At 38.7% G+C, this 20,123-nt stretch overlaps 1 protein-coding gene across 3 annotated transcripts; it reads right to left on the minus strand.

The window, feature by feature from the left end:
- Window positions 1-282: 282 nt before the first annotated feature.
- On the minus strand, window positions 283-20,109 carry NSUN2 (NOP2/Sun RNA methyltransferase 2). Of its 3 annotated transcripts, XM_030508636.1 has the most exons (19): window positions 19,754-20,109; window positions 19,503-19,660; window positions 19,284-19,388; window positions 19,076-19,181; window positions 18,351-18,422; window positions 16,996-17,080; window positions 15,960-16,152; window positions 15,494-15,568; window positions 14,224-14,354; window positions 11,141-11,214; window positions 9,398-9,528; window positions 8,720-8,816; window positions 7,419-7,594; window positions 6,826-6,918; window positions 6,315-6,450; window positions 4,932-5,012; window positions 4,599-4,737; window positions 3,598-3,637; window positions 1,003-2,912 (listed from the first exon to the last, which is right to left on the minus strand). In XM_030508636.1, the coding sequence occupies exons 1-19, from the start codon at window positions 19,841-19,843 to the stop codon at window positions 2,507-2,509; spliced, it is 2,388 nt and encodes a 795-aa protein (XP_030364496.1). In that variant the 5' UTR covers window positions 19,844-20,109; the 3' UTR covers window positions 1,003-2,506. The 3 variants fall into 3 exon arrangements, with proteins under 3 accessions (XP_030364511.1, XP_030364496.1, XP_030364505.1); XM_030508645.1 differs by lacking the exon at window positions 3,598-3,637 and having other exon boundaries at window positions 2,350-2,912; XM_030508651.1 differs by lacking the exons at window positions 18,351-18,422; window positions 19,076-19,181; window positions 19,284-19,388; window positions 19,503-19,660; window positions 19,754-20,109 and adding an exon at window positions 17,619-17,818 and having other exon boundaries at window positions 283-2,912.
- Between the last annotated feature and the right edge of the window lie 14 nt (window positions 20,110-20,123).

Here is a 20,123-nt window from a genome sequence, read left to right on the forward strand (position 1 = left end):
TTCTCTTTTGCCTTTCTTTTAAATTGTTTGCAGCAACCCACATTCAAAACCACCCAGGGAGAGGTTCAGCACCTGGCCATCAAAGCTGCAGTAGGACATAGCTCAGCAGAGATACACAAACAAAACACACACAGTCTCACCATGCTCCCAGCCTGGGAAGCTAGGACAGCATTTTCAGCCACCATGTAAAGCTTTGGGCATCTTTCTTTCTGGCAATCAAGGCAAGACTAACTGGGACAGAGCAAGTGGTGTAAGCAACCTCAATCTCTAGGGGTTTTTTTTGATAAGGAGTAAAACTGCTCATCAGCACAAGAAAATTGCCCTCCCAGCTTCCTGATGAAATCTCCCACTTGCACTTGACAGGAAAACAAAAAAAAACCCTCCAAAAAAATGTCGTAGATAATGCAGGACAATGGAACTATTCAAAGGATTTAAAATGATGCAGATGTGGGCTCTTATTCTAAGTTATACCCAATTCCAGTCAGTTTATGATCCAATAACCTACTTTTCCTCCCAGATAAAAGCTTTCTACTCTCATTTTAGTCTGCCAGTGGTAAGCTCAGTCAAAAAAAAATCAGGACTGTTAATTTTCTATAAAGTTCTTAGCTTTTGCTGATTTGTCTGGATTGTCCGTATCAACGAGTATTCTTATCAGCTTAACTTGTCATAAACTTGTATCCTTAGCAGAGCCACTGACCGAGACAAAGCTTAAACTGCTGCTCAGGGGCATCAGTAGATACAGGCACAATTCAAAATCTAATTCTGGTTTCTTCACATGAGTTTTACTCATTACTTGACCTTCTAGTAATTTAGGAAGATCATTACAGCGTAAAAAGATTAGATGGATTAAAATCAAGTCATCCTCAGGGTTGAGTACTGCAGATTGTGATGGCAATGAGGACTTAAAAATGATACTGGTCTTCCACTTCAAATGCCAGAACAAATGCAATGATATGAAAACCAACATTATGTTTCATGCTTGAAGTTACTATTATTTTTTTCCTCATATACTTGTCGGAATTAGAAATTGTACTTTGCATACACCTTGATTCAAAAAAAATTTCTCCTATGTTGCTCTTCAGCCTAAGGAGCTGCCAAAAAAGCACCTGTCCAATTGTAGCTCCCAATTCAAAGAACAAACTCAAACCTTAGCAAAGTACAAGGGCAAGGACTGATGTTTTATTAACCTATTTTGCAGACTCTCAAGAGGAAAATGAGTCCTGGCAATGGGTCTTCACTGCATGAGACTAATATCTCATCAGAGGACATGGCATTATTTCACTTTTACATCTCTCCCTCAAGAATACTCCCTCTGATGAAGTAGTTCAAGGGCAAGCATCAGAAAGTCTGCTGTAACAAGGTACAGCAAATGGATCCGAGCCACATTAGGACGTCATCAGTAAAAATAAACATGGTGAAACTCAGTTTGACAAGCAACACAAATATTTGCATAACCATGTGATTGGCATTGTCCTAGAAAAGGACAATACTTTGTACCATGAGTTACCTTCCTTTCAGGTCCACTTGATACAAGTACAAAGAGTACCGCTGAAACTAAGCCACAAAGGATGGAATTTACAAGTTTCTGAGGTAGCCAACTATTTTTTTTTAAGGCAGATTAGGTAAATTAACCTTCTGCACCTAAATAAGCTCTTTTAAAGGTCTACTATACAACAGTATTTATACCTCCACAGGGTTTTTACAACTGTTATTTCAGCTATAAACAAGTATGTTGCAAAAATTAGAGATGACTCCCACCTGAAGAAATGATGGAGAAACAGATGACTGCAGCAGATTTGAGGGACAGTCACAGGCTTTTAAAACAGGCACATTTCAAGGTACAAGTCTGAGGCATGCTCAGCATAGCCGATGATCTAGTTAATGACATTTACTAGCTGTGCCTGTCAAGCAATTCGTCACTCTGAAGAATTTCAGACATCAGTCTCTGGCAAAATGCATTCCGCATTTTTGTTTCCAGATGCATGATTTTATTAACCAGGTTGTCAGTTATTTATCCTATACATGCATTTGTATGCATACTCACACTGATTCCCTTACCCATTTAAGAACTTCTGTAAGTAGTCATCAGACTGGGTGGTAGATGGGGTAAGTAATATTAAGAGAAAAAATGTTCTTCTAGAACTAATGTGTCTTGAATGGAACAAGTTTTTTCTTCTGAAGGAATTCCTGACCAGTTACACAGGTAGTTCGTTTGTACATACCACTATTCCATTTCAAATATGGGCTTTAGCTTTTATTGGTGCATGGTCTGTTGCCAGCAACAGACACAGAAACCCACCAGTAATACGGAGCTTAAAATGGTAAAAAGAAGACACACTTGAAAAGAAATCTCTTTATATATAGTTTTCACTTAAAAAATAAAATAGGTGAAACTTTAAAAGAGGAACATCCCATTCCAACTGAAATTTTAAAATACACTTCCATGCTAAAAGCACAAGTCTGGATGTCAGCCTCATAGAAGCTGCCAAGTAATAGAGAAAGAAACCTAATCTTTCATATTACTTGTATCTGTGTCTTTGCTTTCCTGGATTACATGACTATTGGCATTTCTTCCAGATTGATCTAAATCCTCAATTTTATTTTCTACCTCCATAGCACTGTTTTCCACAGGACTGTGGGAAGATTTTTCACCTATTTCTGCTTCCATTTTTGTGACTAAATCATGTTCTTTATCTTCCACATCCATTCCTTCCTCTGTTTGCGCCAGCCTATGTTGAACTTCTTCCCCCGTTTTATTTTGCGATTCCTCCTCTTTCCTCTTTGCTTTAAACACTTCAACTCCCATCATCCTCAGGTAATGAAGTCTCTCATTCTTGGGCACAAAGGCACGGAGTGATGTCTTTCCTTGCCAACCACACAGCACTATAGGGCACTGAAGATCATCAGGTTTTCTACAAACAAGCAGTTACGTCCAGTCAACTATGAGAAAGTACATCTTCAAAACTTAATTTTATAGCCATACTCTGTGTGCACATACGTAAGTGCACAATCTTGAACAGTGAATGCATTTTATAACTATTTACAGAAGACACGAGTAAATTTGTTTTAACTTATAACATCTAAACTTAACTTAATATCTAAACAGATGCCTGGCTGTTTACAAGCAAGCAACCAAAACAAATAAGTTCAATGTTATTAAATTTCTGCAACAGGCAAAACAATTTTCTGGCTCTGGTTTCAAAACTAATATAAGCAACAGCAAGATGAAAGTTTACATTTTAAAAGTTCTCAAGAGCTTCTAATAGTACTTTTACAACACAAATGAACCACAAAAAAGTTTAGCTTTTTCTATTCCAAATACTGGACTTCAGAGGGAAACAAACAATCAAACACATGCAGTGACACTGCGAACCTCTGGCAGAACTACTAGCTCTCCTTTATAAAGCTAAACCCTACAGCTGTTTTAAGAATACACAGGCAAGACAGCTTCTTTCCTGTTATATTCTTTTTATCCTGTGTGGCGCTGTTGTTTGCCTCACAGCCTCTCTGTGCCTCCACCTCTATTTTTGCTGAGTGAAAATAAATTCTTGTCCAAATTTTAAAACTGCATAAATGGGAAGCAACACATCTACTTACGCAGGGTCTGGGTCGTACTTCAGAACTATACTTCCCGTCGCTACAAGGAAAGGGAAGGGGTGGGGGGAACAAAACCAGATGTGTTACTTGGTACAATATTAAAATGACTGTAATTTGAAAACGATCAAGAGAACAAGCTTTTAGACAGTCACACAACATGAGCCAGCTAACAGTTATCTGTGTCAGTACAGAGCTATAGAGAGTATCAGCTTTATTACTTTTTTTTTTTGGTCTTTTTCTCCAAAATACCAAAGTATTTATATAATTACAAAAGCAACTACCAACCCTGCCCCCTCCCAAACCCCAAACAGGAAATTAAACTACAAAAATCACAGAGTGGATTAATTTACTCAGTGAATCTAGGAACTTTTACTTAAGTAAAATGAACATGAAGAGTATGCAAGCCCAAACTTTAGAAAAATTGTTCTTCCCATTTCATTTCATCAAACACTGAAGTACAAGGACCAGCGATTACTTGGAATAAAACAACATAAACAAAAGACCGAAAACCAGTCTTCATTTCTTCAAGCATCCAGCACAGAGGAAATACAAACTTAATATGACTAGACATTGATGCCTGTATTTAAGAAAATCAAGTCTTAATACCTATTATTTGATACATAAAATCCTGGTAAACAATTGCAGATGACAACCTGTTTCAGCTGGAGCACGAACACATGAAGATCAGTAGCATATATAAAATCTTTGTTCATTAGGTATTTTAAATGCTGCCTCACAGCACTGTGTCACAAAAGTCACAAGTTTGGCAACTCTTCTGTTCTCTGGAGTTCATAAACCTTAAAGGCTGAGATCAGAACGGACTAGTTTGTAGTAGCACACTGGGTTTTGGTAATGCTGACTTACCTAATTACCAAGTCCATTTAAGATAAATCTAGTAAAAATTTTTAGCAAACAGCTTATGTGGCAGGATTTTCATGGTCTTCAATGTACTATACATATAAATATAATCCTTTTGTCATAGCACAAATTAGAAGGCTTACCCATGTCTTTGACTTTCTTCTGTGTTTCACTGCTAAATTTACTTAAGAATGGATTTTCCTGGGTTAGCAGAATTTTAACATCTTCTATGCAGACATTTATAATCCTCGCATGAATGAATGGGTACAGAGTATAAATTCCCTGTTTAATAAATAAATATAATTATTTCAAAATGCTATCTCTATTTTCTCTAGCTAATATCAGAAAACAATTTTCACATTTTAAACCACACTGAAAATGCTAATTGTCATGAATCTGACAAAGTGAATGCCAGCTGTGCTATAGGCTTTAGAGGAAATGAAAGTATCTCCTTTGAAAATACATTCTGAAATTACCTCTTGTGCTAATCTGAATGCACATCCAAACTGTTCCCCATCACTGTTGCGAGACCAGACTTTTATCCCTGTGTTAATAACCTGTAAACAGCAAAGCCAAAAATTATCATTAATGTGTGTAAATTCTAAATTACCACTCTGAACTTCGCTTTTTCTCAACTGTTTCACTAAAAGGAGGAATAAAGGATAATTCTGCTGTAACGTTTGTTCACTTGCAATGGACACCAAGTTAAATTCATGTGAAAATTAATTCAATGGAAAAAGGAATTCCCACTATCAAAACGTAGTTCTCTCTCAACATAAACGTCTTTTACTCCTCTCCATGTTCAAAACTGAACACTGCGAAGAAGTGGCAGTCTTAAAATGAGAGCAATGAACTATTAAGATCTAATTTTAATTTTACTTTGAGTAAGAATTTTCTGGGTGATTCTGGGAAAGTCAATCAAGGACGGGATATTTAAAACACACAAGTGCTTAATATTAGGACATTATAACCTCTGCAGTTCCCAGAGTCTCACCACCTAACATAACTGACAAAATTTTAAGGAACACATATAGGAAATGTAGCCACTTCTTATATGTGGGACAAAAGTACAATTATTTATCCATCTCAAAGATCTGCTGCAAAGATGTAATGAAGATCTCTGGAAATTTTCAGGATCTGACTGGACAAGGCCCTGAACTGTATGTGATCTAGCTCTGAAGTTAGCTCTTCTTGGGGCAGGAAGGAAGCTGGACTAGATAACCCTGTTCTAACTTAAATTAGTCGACAACTTTTAAGACAAATCTTTAGCATTTGCAAGGCATTTTCTATGAGGAGTCATATAAAAAAAGTAAATATAATTTTTCCCTCTAATGCACAAAAAATACTTCTTATCCCATTATCATTCAGCTTAACAACCTTTCAAAATGTTCAGTACTTGAAATTATTAAAACAATGTCCCCATGTAACAACGCCAGCTAATAATTCAGCTGAAGTTAACCGTTATTTTTGATAGGTTTTCAAAGCTCTTAATACTTTTATAATTAAGGGGCACATAAATACAACAATCTCAATGTAAACTCGTGAAAGTAACTGAAGACCACGATAAAATGCTAGTATACACAGAGCAGTTATAGATTCCCTTCCTTTGCTTTTAAAGTTCACTTGCATCTGCCACGAACCATACTGATTTTAACCTTGGAGATAGTTATTTACCTCTCAGAGACAACTCTTCATCTCTTGAACAGAGAAGGGATAGAGAAGAAAACATTCAGAAAAAAAAACCCAAACAAGGCCTATCAGAGGGCTAATCCTCTATATAACAAGCAGCTCAGCAATAAAGGAGACATTCACTGATGTTTATGATCTCTGTTGTGAAAAACTGAAGAGATGAACCATACCTTCATCTTCTCACTGTTGTTCAGAAGCACATTCCTTAGCTCCTTAGAAACCATGTACAGCTGTCTCTTCTTTCCTTCTTGAGTTCGGGTTAGTAAATTCATCTTGGGAAATGATGGGTCCAATGCATAAAACTTCCTGTGGCCATAATACTTGTTTTGATTAACTCAGCAATGAAATTACATACTCAAAATGCATGGGTCAGCCCATTTCCTCGAGCTATCTCTGCAAACACTGAACACTGGCTCCAGAACTGGACTTTCTAAGATGCATGGCATCAGAAAAGACAAGCTGTCATAAACACGAAGATACACTTGAAAATTTCCAGTGCAGACTATAGTTGGCTATTTTCATCTAAGAGTTTAAATGTTGAAGAGAGGGGCACCTGGTGCAAAGTCAGGTAAAAGTTTTATGTATGACCAACTGGACCCATCTTTTCTGATGAACTGAACTACTAATATTCATAAAGTACTAGAAATCTTACTGCCAAAACAGAAACAATTTTTTTCTTACTGGATAGGAAGGAACAATGGATCATCTTCAGGGAGAAACACAAAAGGGTCTTCTTTAAAACCAAACAATTTCATTTTTTTAGATGGTGGCGGTCTGAAAAGAAAATGCCATTGCAGTTTCAATCTTAGTAAAAATACTTGGTTTAAAAATCAGTACATTCAGTTAATTTAGTCAACACTTGCCTTATGGTAATGATAATACACCAAATAGAATACTGACATTTTCCTGTGCTTCACTAAGAAAACACTACCCACATTTTAACTTCTTAACATGAGGAAGTGAAAGCAATGCTTGAAAACAGAAACCACAGAAACAGTAAATAGAGATTTCTGAGGGAGTAATTGTGAAGACAGTAAAGGCCTTCCAAAAGTTAACTTCTGAAAGTAGTTTTTTCCTTAGCAGAGAAGAAAGGACTAACAGACTTTACAAATGCTAGCAAAATACAAGACAGAAAATGTGGAAATGGAGGACAACTGATCAAATTCATTATTCTTCTTAATCGACTTCTAAATGAGTCCAATAACAAAAGAACTATAGAATGCTCAGCAATTACAAAGCTGTCACAAGACAAATACTGAGACATGGCCTCTTACCCACATACTCCTTCCTTTTTGCTTTGTTCAGTGTCTGAATTCTGCAATTCTTGCTTTTTCTTAGACTCTTCATTTTCATCAAGTGTTGGTTCTTCAGTAATAGGTTCAGAACCATTATCTGAATTGATTGCTGTCACTTCAGCATCTCCTGTTCTTTGTGGTAATTTCTGATGAACCTATTTCAAATTACAGTATTTTAAACAAAGCAAAAGTAGTGTCTAACTTGTAATAAAAGGTATCTATATTCTCTCTTCGCATGTACTTAATGCTTATCAATTTGTATGTAAGAGCTTAAACAGATCCATTTAGGCAGTTAATCTGATTACTAAATAAAGATACTATTATAAGTTGCATTTACCTCTAGTACTGATCTGGACAATTTCTTACTAACTCTTCAGGAAAGCTATTTTTGTATCATTTACAAAATTGTGTTCAAGCACTCAAAGAGAAGACTATTTCAAGTCAGGATCTCCTGCTTTCCTCCTAGCACTCAAAATGACGCACACATCTTGCTGCTGCACGCTTTCTGTAAGAGCGCTACAACATTAAACTTAGAACAGCATAAACTGTTTGGATGACTCTTGCTTCTGAATAAATGCTTTCTTCCTTACTGCCACATACACTTGACTCATACAGTGTTCTAATGACGCAAATCAAATAAACAAAAACAGCTAAAAGGGATACACACAAGAAGTTTCTCTCAAACATATGAACAACGTAAGAGAGCAAATAAATGATGTTACCTTAAAATCCTGGTGACAGGATTTTAAAGACAATTGACAACAAATGGGTTAAAGTCAGATGGCTGAAGCTGCTGCTGCTCCTAACAGGTTTACATCCATTCCCCTGGCTGCTGATCTGCTAGACTAATCTGCTGGTGAATCACTCCTGAGCAACCAGCCCACAGAGTAAGATAAACTGAAATCAGAATTTGCTTACAACACAGGAGAAAAAAGGCTTCAGCAGAGGGACCACACACAGCTGAAGGAAGTGACAGCTTTAGCTGCCCAATCTGATCTGCTTCTGTAATTCTTTCAAAACCTTAACTTTAGGTTCAAGTTTTATCTTGCTATTTTACTATGATTTCAAAATCCACCCCCTCCTTATTTTAGGAGATTTTTTTTTTTTTTTTAAAGTAGTTCTTAAGGGATGTAGAAATTTATTTTTAATTGACAATCTGAACTATCACTGAAAGGCAGATACAAAACAATTATAGTATGTTTTCTATCATGTAAGCTTTCCAAAAATAATTGAGAAACGTTATTAAAACTTAACATTTTAGCTCCTTTAAAAGAAGTTACCTTAGGCTGGCTTTTATTCCATGGCATTGGTGATTTTTTTATTAACACAGCCACAAAGAAACCTCCTGTGTTCTGATGATGTGGCAATATCCTAAGACTAGAGGGGAAAAAAAATGTTGCAGTGTATTCATCATCAGCATTCAGTCTCTCACAGTTCTAGAAGCATCCCATTTATATTTACTTCCAGGGTAAACTAAGTATTCCCAGCAGGATTGTGCAGATTTAATTTATCAGGTTAGAAACATGATCTAAAATAAAGCATTCTGGCAAAATAACTTACACCAGTGCAACACATTCATTTCACTATTCACATCCGAGTTTTAATGCCTCATTGCTAGAATTTATTTTTAGAATATCTATGGAAAGTAATTCACAGCAAGCAAATCAAACTCTTAAAATGTTAAAGTTTTTAACTTTTGCAGTCATTCTGGCTATGTATCTCTACTGGATGCAAAGAATGTGACCTGTTTGTGTGAGTACTTATTCCTTGTAAGCAACTTTCAATGATTTCTCTCAGTTCACTGGAATTTAAATATTGTGTACTGTCATTAGACATGAAGCAACCATAATATCCTGAGACCTATACTAGCACATTCCTAATCTGACCTAATTATAATTCACCCACCACCACACAAAGTTACCATCAAAACCTCATAAAATCTACTCTGGAAAACTTACCAACGCTCTAGATTCATTGCCTTTAGCTTTTCTTCATCTTTTACAGGAAACATAGTGGGACGTATTTGTGTTTGTCTATTTGAAGGCACGTCCTTCCACTCTTCGAACCACTGTCCATCTTTCAGCATTACCTTCAAAGGAGTAAATAAACATCATCATTTTACAAGTTTTAATCAAAATACTTTAAACTAAGGTTCAGATGCTAAAAAGGGAAGTTATTTTCTGGTATAGTAAATTAAGTTCTTTAAAGTATATTGTTTCTTTGTGCACTGTATGTGTTCTTGCCAGCTGTACCTCTTAGCTCCTTGTATGCTTCAAAAAGTGCAGTCAAGACTTGTGCAGAATGAACTGCAGTGGCCTCTGGTAACTTGCTACAACGCACAGGCTGCCAAAACCCAAAGGAAGGACAGTGGTAGAATATATAAGAAGATTAGTAAGCCATCAGATTTAAGATACACTACTTTTTTGCCATAAGACTGGCTGTGAAACATTCTGCTATAGGCAGCTTCCATGCAATATACAAAGGGGATACTGCAGCCTAATAAGAGTCTAGAAACAAGGAATCCCAATTTCATTACATATGAAAGATCCAAGAATGCAACACAACAGCTTGGTAACCATAGAGCCCCTGCCACAGGCATACATAGGTCATAGATAAAGATGATTTCAGGGAAAGTTACTGAAGAACCATGAATTTTCTAGTGTCTGTATTTTTATCCAGGATTCAGAACATATCTATAACTCCACTCTAAGATTAATTATATAATATAATATTACAGTGAATAAGATATACTTTTAGTGATCTTTTTATATATATATGTATATATTTTGTAGCTCTATGCAGTACAAATAACGTAAAATTAAGATCACAGAGCCAGAGTTACACATTTTACATTTATCCTTCAGTTACTAGCATAAAATTTAAACTTTCAGAACTTTAAGAAGAAACCAGCTAGTTTCTAGGCTGAATTTCCAATGGCACAATATAAACAAATCTTTATTCCATGTGTCTTGTGGACAGGCATAAACCTGCAAACTACCATTGTAAGAGACTAGTGAAATGGTGAGAGAAGATAGAAGAACCAATGGGGTTGCAAAGGCACACGCTCGTAATTGGAAGTTAACCAGACCTTCTTTCCCTACTACCAGGAAGACCTTCTACTCTTCTTGCTTATACTCTTATCATGAAGCTGAAGAAGCTTTAGGATTTTTTGCCCATCCCTACTAGTGTTTCCAGAACTGAAATCATGCAAGTCCTGGAACGGAATATATGTTTCTATTAATATTCTAGGATTACTCACAGCACTGCAGGCTTTATTGCCTATTTCCAGAAAAGGTTTAACAGCTTTTACTTCCAAATGATTCAAATGGACCAGCTAAAGAACTGTAAAATCTAACACTCACAGACTGTAAAGACAGGAGGCATAAATTAAAAAGTGGCTGAAATTATGTTGCCACCTACAGGCCACATGCACACATTAGAAAAGGGAATTACATAAAATACAGAAGACAGCAAAGAAAGCTAGAGGAAAAAGATGAGAGCAGACGAGGAAACAAGAACTTACCATCAGAAAGATTTTTAGCCCTCTCCCCTACAATGCTATATTGTCTAAAACTCTAAACAGCAAATCACTACCATTACTTCAGCTTTATCCAAAGTTTTGAAATGTTACACTTCAATATTTCCCTAATTCAACACTCTACCACAGACCAAGAACTTCACAGAAGTATCAGGTTCATTACCTTCCACTTTGTAATTCCTGGCATCCTCTTCAAACCTGGTAACTCAGAAGAGACATCAGCAAGTTCTAAGGCACCTGAAATCAAGAATATACATTCTTTAAAACAGAATTTGAGAGCTGTGTTCCTAACTAACTTCTATAAAGATCGTTTTCCTTCAAGTTTTAAGACCATTTTAAGACCACTGCTTTTTAAAACTTTCAAGGAACAAAATATTACACAAGCACTGCCACGTAAATTAACAAGAAAGGTGGCAAGAACTGTTTGTAATAACTCCGTAAGTTTGTAACCTGTAAATCAACCAAAATATAATGGTGAGATATTTTTTGTAGCAGCTGCATAGAGTAATACTCTACAACCCATATCATTAAACGTCAGTGTTCCAGGCAATGCAGTCATAGAAGTTTTTATTCTCACTTACTCAGTATTTCTCAGCGAAGTACTCTTTTGGGATGACTAAGCCTTTTAAAATGCTTGATAGATTCTCATTTTATTGATTTAAAATCTTAATTTATTCCAGTGTGAGAGGAAAAAGAATACATTCTTTTTCAAATGGAAAAGAAAATTTCAAACTGTAACAGTAAAGTACACGGACCTGCTCAAACAAGTCCAGAGGAGTGCCACGAAGATGATCGGAGGGCTGGAGCACCTCTCCTGTGAAGACAGGCTGAGACAATTGGGGTTGTTCAGCCTGGAGAAAAGGCGGCTCAAGGGAGAGCTTATAGCAGCCTTCCAGAACTTGAAAGGGGGCTACAAGGAAGCTGGACAGGGATTTTTTACAAGGGTGTGTAGGGATAGGACAAGAGGTAATGGCTTTAAGCTGAAAGAGGGTAGATTTAGATTAGATATTAGGAAGAAGTTCTTTACCGTGAGGGTGGTGAGGCACTGGCACAGGTTGCCCAAAGAAGCTATGGATGCCCCATCCCTGGCAGTGTCCATGGCCAGCTTGGATGGGGCTTTAAGCAACTTGGTCTAGTGGAAGGTGTCCCTGCCCAAGGCAGGGGGTTGGAACTAGGTGATCTTTAAGGCCCCTTTCAAACCAAACCATTCTACGATTCTACGACAAAAGGCTATGTGCCTAGAATACATCATACTACTACAAATAACATCAATAGAGTACAACTTACTCTACTGAATAAGAACTTTAAGCTGCCCCAAGTCCAAAAAGAATGACATAAAAACTTCTTCTTTAAATAGGTGCTCTCTCTAAAGAAGAATAACCTGAAAATTTCTTTTTTGTGATTCTGAATAGTTATTTAACAGCTAGGTAGGCTTTTCCTCATGTTGTACACAATTTAACAACCTGTTCTAAATGACTAAGCATTTACACTTACAGTGACAGTTTAAGCAGGTCTTAAATAAATGACTGATACATGAATTTATGGACGAATTCCAAAAAGACATTTCAAATCTGATTAAACTTGATGTTTGCATTTGTCCTTTGAATATTCCTGCCTACCTACAGCATGACTTCAACTGATACCTCAAGACTACCTCAGACTGAGCAGGTACTAAATAGTTTGTCAGAAATACTACAATTCTCAGTAGAGAAACATGGCTCAAAAGTGCCTTTTCCTTACTCCATCTCTAAGGGGAAAGCAATCTCTGATCTGCTCTACAAGTAGCAGTGTAACACAGTGCTAGGACTAAGTTAACAACCAAGAGCCAACAAACCTTCTAGACTGACCTGAGCAAATACTGGAGGTCCAATGTCCCTTGCAAACTACTGTGCTACCTCATACTTCTTTTGCTACACCTACATCCAAGTCCCAAGGATAACATTCGCTCACTGGGACACATCATAACCTCCAATTAAGCTTCAGAATGCCTCCACTGGGCAGAGACAAGATGCAAATGCTACCATAGCCAGTCAAGATCCTTACATTCAAGTACTGAATTTGCCCCAGATGCTGCTATTGTTGGCCTCGTTAACATCCACACTGCTTTGTGCTCCTACCCAAACTAGTCCTTACTGCTTTCCAATCACCTTTAAACTTAACTCTGGTGTACTACAGCCTTCAATAAGCCAAGCATAGCAGCATTTACTTGACACGTCTATGTTGTAGAACATGTTGTTCTCTCATTCAGTCTACCAAAGAAACTACCTCTAAATAAAAACATCCTTTGAGTGGAAATTGAATAGTCAATTCCTAATTATCTTCAGGCATTTTAGCTAAACTGCTGTTTCTGAGACAATGAAATTTCACATGTAATTGGAGGCCAGGACAGTGACTGGCACAAAGAAAGCATTACTCAAAAAAGACTAGTCTACTTCCAGAACCAGCTCAGTCCCAGAGGCAATACAACTGCTTCTGCTCTGTTCAAGGCTCAGCTTAGTCTGTGGAACTTTTAATGTGAAATCCAATTAGGTATCTCCAAACTTCAGGCTACTGATTCAGAAAAAAAGAGTCCATCAACTCAAGATCAGCTATTTGGGCTACTAAACCTTACTATCACAAACTGATGCAGTACAGCTTCCCAGCTCATCTGAATTTTTCCACCTCTTGTTAGTTGGGATAATGAACACCTTACAGCAACTTAAGCAAGCCTTCATATGCAAGTCGAAAGTGTAAAAAACCCCCATAAGCTTAAAGACATTAAAAGTCCAAGTATGCCAAAGTGTAGGTCAAAGGATGCTAAAGGTATCAGTGACTTCCACCTGCTGGTGCACGATAACATTCCTGTAACTGCTTAAGTATACTCTGGGTTTTTTACTTCCATAGCATACAGCACTAGTGCCCCACACCATGTTTTCCAAAAGAAATATGAATATCAGACGTGGAATCCAAACAGTGGAATCAGCTAGCAGAAGCCAGATAACACAGACTGAATTCCATTGATCTGCAGAAGTCTTTTGTGTATCATTAACACAACTTCTTCAGGTTTTACATTTGCACCCGATTTTGGCCCATTTAAGATGACTGCTTTTATGAATATCAATAAAATCCTATGGGTACAAAAAAAATGCTGCAGTTTTGCATACTAGGAGCATGTTACCTACACTAAGCTTATTACTAGTAGTTTCATACACATACTCTTTTTTTGGGTTGAGGAAAAGAAGATTTCCCCACCTTGGGAATTCTCACCTTGGCTCTTTTCCAGCAGAGATGCGATCACAGCTTCATTTTCAATGGGGTTCAACGAACACGTGGAATACACCATTCTCCCACCTTCTGCCAGCTGTTCAACACCACGGGTTGCAATTCTTAACTGCAATCTAACAGAACACTCTTGATCTAGCCAGGTATAATTCAGGAACCAGAAAGATTTGTCATCAAATTTCTTACATGTGAAGATATACTGCAGGCACGTAACGCTCCATGGACTAAGCCAGCACTTACCAAGCTCCACAGCTGTCACCAGTGCACAAATTAAAGTCAGCTTTAAACTAAGTCAGCTTAGTGCAGCCTATACTGCAGACACACTCACAATTACATCCATTAAAACAGCAATTAGGTCAAACATTAACACTACTGCATGACAATATTAGTGTTGTCATTTTAACATAATGTTCTGTATGTTGTTCTTTCTAGTGCCCCATTAAGTTTATTATAAAGTACTCCATACTAGAAAAATAACACCCCAAAACCTGGCTCTCCTCAGAAATCTAGAGTTAAAATGAGGAGCAACCTATTACAAATATTATGGACAACACAGCTTAGCTAGCACTGGCCTTCTGAGAAAAGTATCACTGAGGCAGATAACAAGCTTATACCCTACCTGCAAACTGACAACTAAAATAGAAACTGCAGTTATGAGTTACCAAGCAGTAACGAGTCACCACAGGTCAGCTGAATCACAGTAACTGACAGCATTCCCAGCTTGTTACAAAGGCACAGTAAAATGTTCTAAGCTTTTCCATCTGTGCTTAAATTACTGCTTTTATGTGCCTGCACTAGGCTAAGTACTCATTCACCATCACTAAATATAAATCAATCTCAGGTAACTGAAACTGTGTTATGTATTATCTCTAATATTCTTAAGACTTTAAAACATTACTATTAAATCTTGCAAGATGCTGGATTTTCCAACAGTATTTTACCTGCCTAAACACTAAGAATCCCACGCAAATTATTTGTTCCCTGTTTCATTAGCTACCTTGTCTAAATTAAATCAATGAATGTTAACACATCAGATATTCTTAAGTATACAAGCAATTTAGATTCACACACTCCACTCGTATCTGAAACACTACACTTTCTCTGAATAGCACACAGGCTCTTGATCTGAGAGAACAGTGACTCTTCTTAGTCTCTCCTTTGTCACATATTAACATGTGAATGCATGCAGTCGTTAAAGATATGGAAAAAGGAGAAGAGAGAAATGAAAGCGCAGATGTGTAATAAGCATTTTTACCCATGGAGCTGTAAACTGTTTTGTGTTGTCCACTTCTTCCACACGTCAATGTTTTTTCTCATGGTTCCATCTCCACTGCAACAGAGGTTGAGCAGATTTGTATTATTTGTGGGTAAAACTCATTTCATATCCAAGTCACTTATAGCAGCAAAGTATTAACAGTCCCTCTTCCACATTAACTGGCTCTGCTATGCCATACTGTTTGCTTCAATGCTATCTTTGTATGTTAGTACCCTGAGCCTAAGTTCAAAATTGGTCCAAATTTAAGTAGTACTTCGAACGAAAAAAGTTCACCTTGATTTGGTATCCCCTTACCTAAGACAGTTTAAGGCATTCACCCGTTTTGGAAATTACTATAAATCATAACTTACTAAGCAACTCAAAAAGCATAATTCAGTACCACAAAAATTGCAGTACTGCACTTACTGCAGTAAAATCTGCGTATTGAAGATCACATGCAAGATACCTGCAGGGGACGTCACATAAAATCCTGTCATAGAAGAGGACCTCTTTTCTTCCATCAACATCTATTTGTAGATTAGGAATGCTGGAGGCATCATGATTTACCACCATGATGCATGGACTGTTTAACCTCTTAGCCTGATGAACCAGCAAATAGCAGCGCTTGTTGTCGACATCATTCGCAATTACAAAACCCTCTGGGAACAAAAATATCGGGAAGATGCTTTACTATTCAACAGCTAAGTAATTTTACATAGTTTATTGCTTTATCTTCAAAGTTGTGTAAACCTTTCACTAGAGATTTTTACTTAAAAGACTACTTATGAATAGAGGACCCCTTACTGAACATAAAATAACATGAAGTATGTTGAGGTTTAACCGATGTGTCAAATACACTCTCAATAGGTCTAGTTTCCATGCAGCAAGAATCAGATACAACCAAGGGCCCTTCAACTTTTCAAAGTAAAACCCTTGTAACAGAAAGAACCTCCACTGCCACCAAAAACAATCTCTGTACATCAGATTTTCAGAAGAATGCAGAAAGGATCCACTCCCCCCAATTTCACAATTTCCATGGGCAGTATTTTCTGTGAGCATCTAACTGAAAGTAAAGATTCTGAAGCTTAAAAAAAAAAATAAAAGAGATAAATATAATGACCATTCAAAAGCTAAAGCTGCTCAATCTGGTGTTTGCAGGATACAACTAAAACACAAGGGCTCATGGGCGACCATCTACTAGTAAACCTGACGTATATAAAAAAATTAAGCTCTAATCAGATCTACTGTAGTCTGAACTGTAAACATATATCTCTATATATATATACATATATATGTAATCCATCTCTCTCTTCTAGCCAAGGAAGCCCACAAAATTTCAAGGCAAAGATGGGGGTACTTCCCATCTTGTATCACTCAAACACACTGGGGATTCAAAATGCACTTAAATGCAGTTACTTATCTGTGATAATAAAAACAATCTTGTACAAGAAAAAGCTGAAATTCAAAGTCACAAAAATTTTTGGTAGTTTTTCCAGACTTACTGGGAAAAGGATCATTCATGTCTGCGTGCAGCATTTCAATCAGTTGGGCAGTCTTCGATCCAGGCGCAGCACACATATCTAGAATCTACAAACAGCAGAAAATTAAATAACAAGTCCTACCTTGTGGGTTTAAAGTGTGAGAAATTTACTATGTATTCTTAAAATTAAGAATTTTTGCATACAGTTGCAGAATTATAATTGTTCTGAACACCAATTTACAAAAACATAAAGTACAGTTCCGTTCTTTGTATGCTTAATCTCTGAGGGTCTAATATAAAAGTAGGACTTTAGTTTGTAAGGAACAAATATACCAGCTGAAAAAGAAAGATTTGAAAGAGAAATATGAATATAGATGTGGGGATATGGTCCTTTTATGAGCTCATGAGCAATTTCAGCTCAAGTTAACTGGAACTTTACATATACACACACATTAAGAGCAAAGTTACACTAAAGAGCAAGTAGTATCAGTAAATTAATCAGAGAACATACAATCCAGTTGATTATATAGATTTCATAAAAATTAACTGCTATCTCTCCCCACGCATTTGCATTTTAATGCCCCAAAAATCAGGGCAGTATAAACTTCTTGTTTCTGTATCCCTGAAGAAGCACTCGGGAATTATCTGAACTGTCTTCAGCAGCAGAACAGAACAGCACAGACACCAACACCTGATTTCTAGCATTATTTCTTGCCCCTGGTTCACCACAAACTTGGCTTGTGATGGAATCATTCACACCGTCACTTTCACAGCAAACCATATGACAGCTAAGACTGCCTTCTTAAGTAAGGAAGCTTAAGAGTCTTTCTTCTTGCCTAGTTACAGAAACATGACTACCTTCTGGACCTTTAGCTCCAGGAAATATCAGCTGAAATTGTGTAACAGGATAAAAGACAGGGACGGATCTGCTCCAGTCCTCATGCAAGCTCCTGGAAAACAGATCCCAGGGAGATGCAAAGAGCATTTATGGAGAGCTCCCGAAAGCATGTGATAAGCACTGCCATGCTTAATGCATCATGAAACACACTCACCAAGGCAGTGTCATACCTCCCGTTTAAAGTAACAGTTGTAACACCACCAGTTTCCACTTACTTTTGCAGATAATGCAAAAAATAATGAAGAATAAGCAAGCCTAAACATGCTTCAAAATTGTCCATCAAATTGATGGTGAGGGAAAACCAAATTGTGAAAAACAGATTAAAAATGAACACAACTACAGAGAGGTTTGACAGTCATCAAGCTGATCCTTGTATAAGAGAATTTTGTACCAGCCTTGATACTGCTCTTGTAATTTGTAGTGTAATCAAACTGTCTACTAGGAAAAAAAATCCAGTACACAGCATGTTCTAGAGTTACCTTATGATGAGGGTTAACATTAAGCAGCAGAGGTGGGATCATACTAACAGCCTCCTGACGACTGATATTTCCCTTGAAAGGAAAAAAGAGAGTAAAAATAAAAATCAGAACCCTCTCCTTTTTATTCCACAAAAAAAAAAAACCCACAACCTTTCTTTTGCAATATTTTGTTTTTAAATCTCTATATAGTAAAATAATAAAGCAATCCAAAGCACACTATTATAAATTCAGGATTGAATTTTGGTAGCATGTAGCAAGAAGAAAATCCACTGTGCTTCACCCAACTGAAGTCTCTGCTAATTGTGTATTTACTCTAATTTTGTTAGATCTATAACTTCTGCTCAAATGAGAATGAGAAACTGGCTTCAACCAAGTGAGAAACACCCATCACTAAAGGTAAGTCTTGTTATGTACACACACACACGCTTTTTACCGAATTTAAACACCTGTTTTCTAACAGCAACTCGTTATTTTACAGGGACTCATTGTCACATTCTCACGCAAAAAACAAATGCAATTAGTTTAGGAGAAACATTTATAACTGCAGTTATGTGCCAGTCATGGGATGAATCACTGTCAACAGCAACATAAAATCAAGATTCTTCTGAGCTACTCAGCCGCTGAGAGAAAGGGTACAGTCCCCATGCCTCATAACACATTTAAATAAAACATGGCTTGGGATATGAAGGAGAAAAGAAACAAATCAAGGTCTATCCAAGACTTACACATTCTGTCTCGCTAACCAGAAACTGATGAAACTTTTCCAGCTGCGGTGACTTGCGTAAGATTTTTCTGCTCAGGTTGGTGTGCCAGGCTAGCTCTTCTGGGTACCTGGGGCAAAGAGGCAGAAAAACGGGAAAGGCAAACGAAAGCACTTTGTCAGGCTGGATGTTGGACTGCACGGGATGCCCATCTGACTCGCATCTCGCTTACCAGCTCAGCGACTGCGGCATTTCGATTTTCTGGCCATCCACCTCCAGGTGCTGCAGCTCTCTAAAGTACTTTTCCTTCAAGCAGTGCAGAATCTCTCTGGCGTGGCTGCACGGGAGAGACACGTAGGATAAAGCCGGATGGGGACTCGCCTTCCCCAGGCAGCAGGTAAAACCAGCGGGTACCTCCCAGCCCGGGGCCCACTGCCAGCCCAGCCCTTACCTCCGGTAGCCGGTGATGCGCAGCGTGGCGGGCAGCGGCTCCCTCAGCGCCGCCATGAAGTCGCCCCACTCTCCGTCGGGCACGATGCCCAGCTCACGGTAGTACCGCTCGAACAGCTCATTCTCCTTCACGATCTCGGGGTAGCCGCCGGCCCAGCCCTGAAACATGCCAGCACCGTCAGCCCGGCGCCGCCGCCGCCCCCCTCCCCTCCCCTCCCCTCCCCTCCCCGTCCCGCCGGGCCCAGCTCTCACCGCCTGGTCCCCGCCGCCGCCGTCCTCGCCCCGCTCCTGCCGCTGCTGCTGCTGCTGCTGCCGCCTGCGGTCGCGCGCGCGGCGGCCCATGGCGGCCAGGCGCCGCCCGAGACCCGCCACGCGCCCCGCCGTCGGTGCGGCCGCTCGCGCCCCTCTCGCGGACAGACGGGCCACGGCGACCGGCGGCTGCGGCGCCGCGTGCTCGCGCCGGCACGCGCCTGCGCGGACCCGCCCCCAAGCGCGCCTTTCCGGGTGGCGGCGGCGGCGGCGGCGCGCCGGTACGACGTACTACCGCTACCGCCACCGCGGCGGCGGAACTTCCGTCCCGCGAGCGCCTCTCCCGCCCGCCGCGGCACCACCAACCGGAGGG

The sequence above is a fragment of the Strigops habroptila genome, chromosome 1, assembly GCF_004027225.2.
Source record: "Strigops habroptila isolate Jane chromosome 1, bStrHab1.2.pri, whole genome shotgun sequence".
Classification (NCBI taxonomy): Eukaryota; Metazoa; Chordata; class Aves; order Psittaciformes; family Psittacidae; genus Strigops; species Strigops habroptila.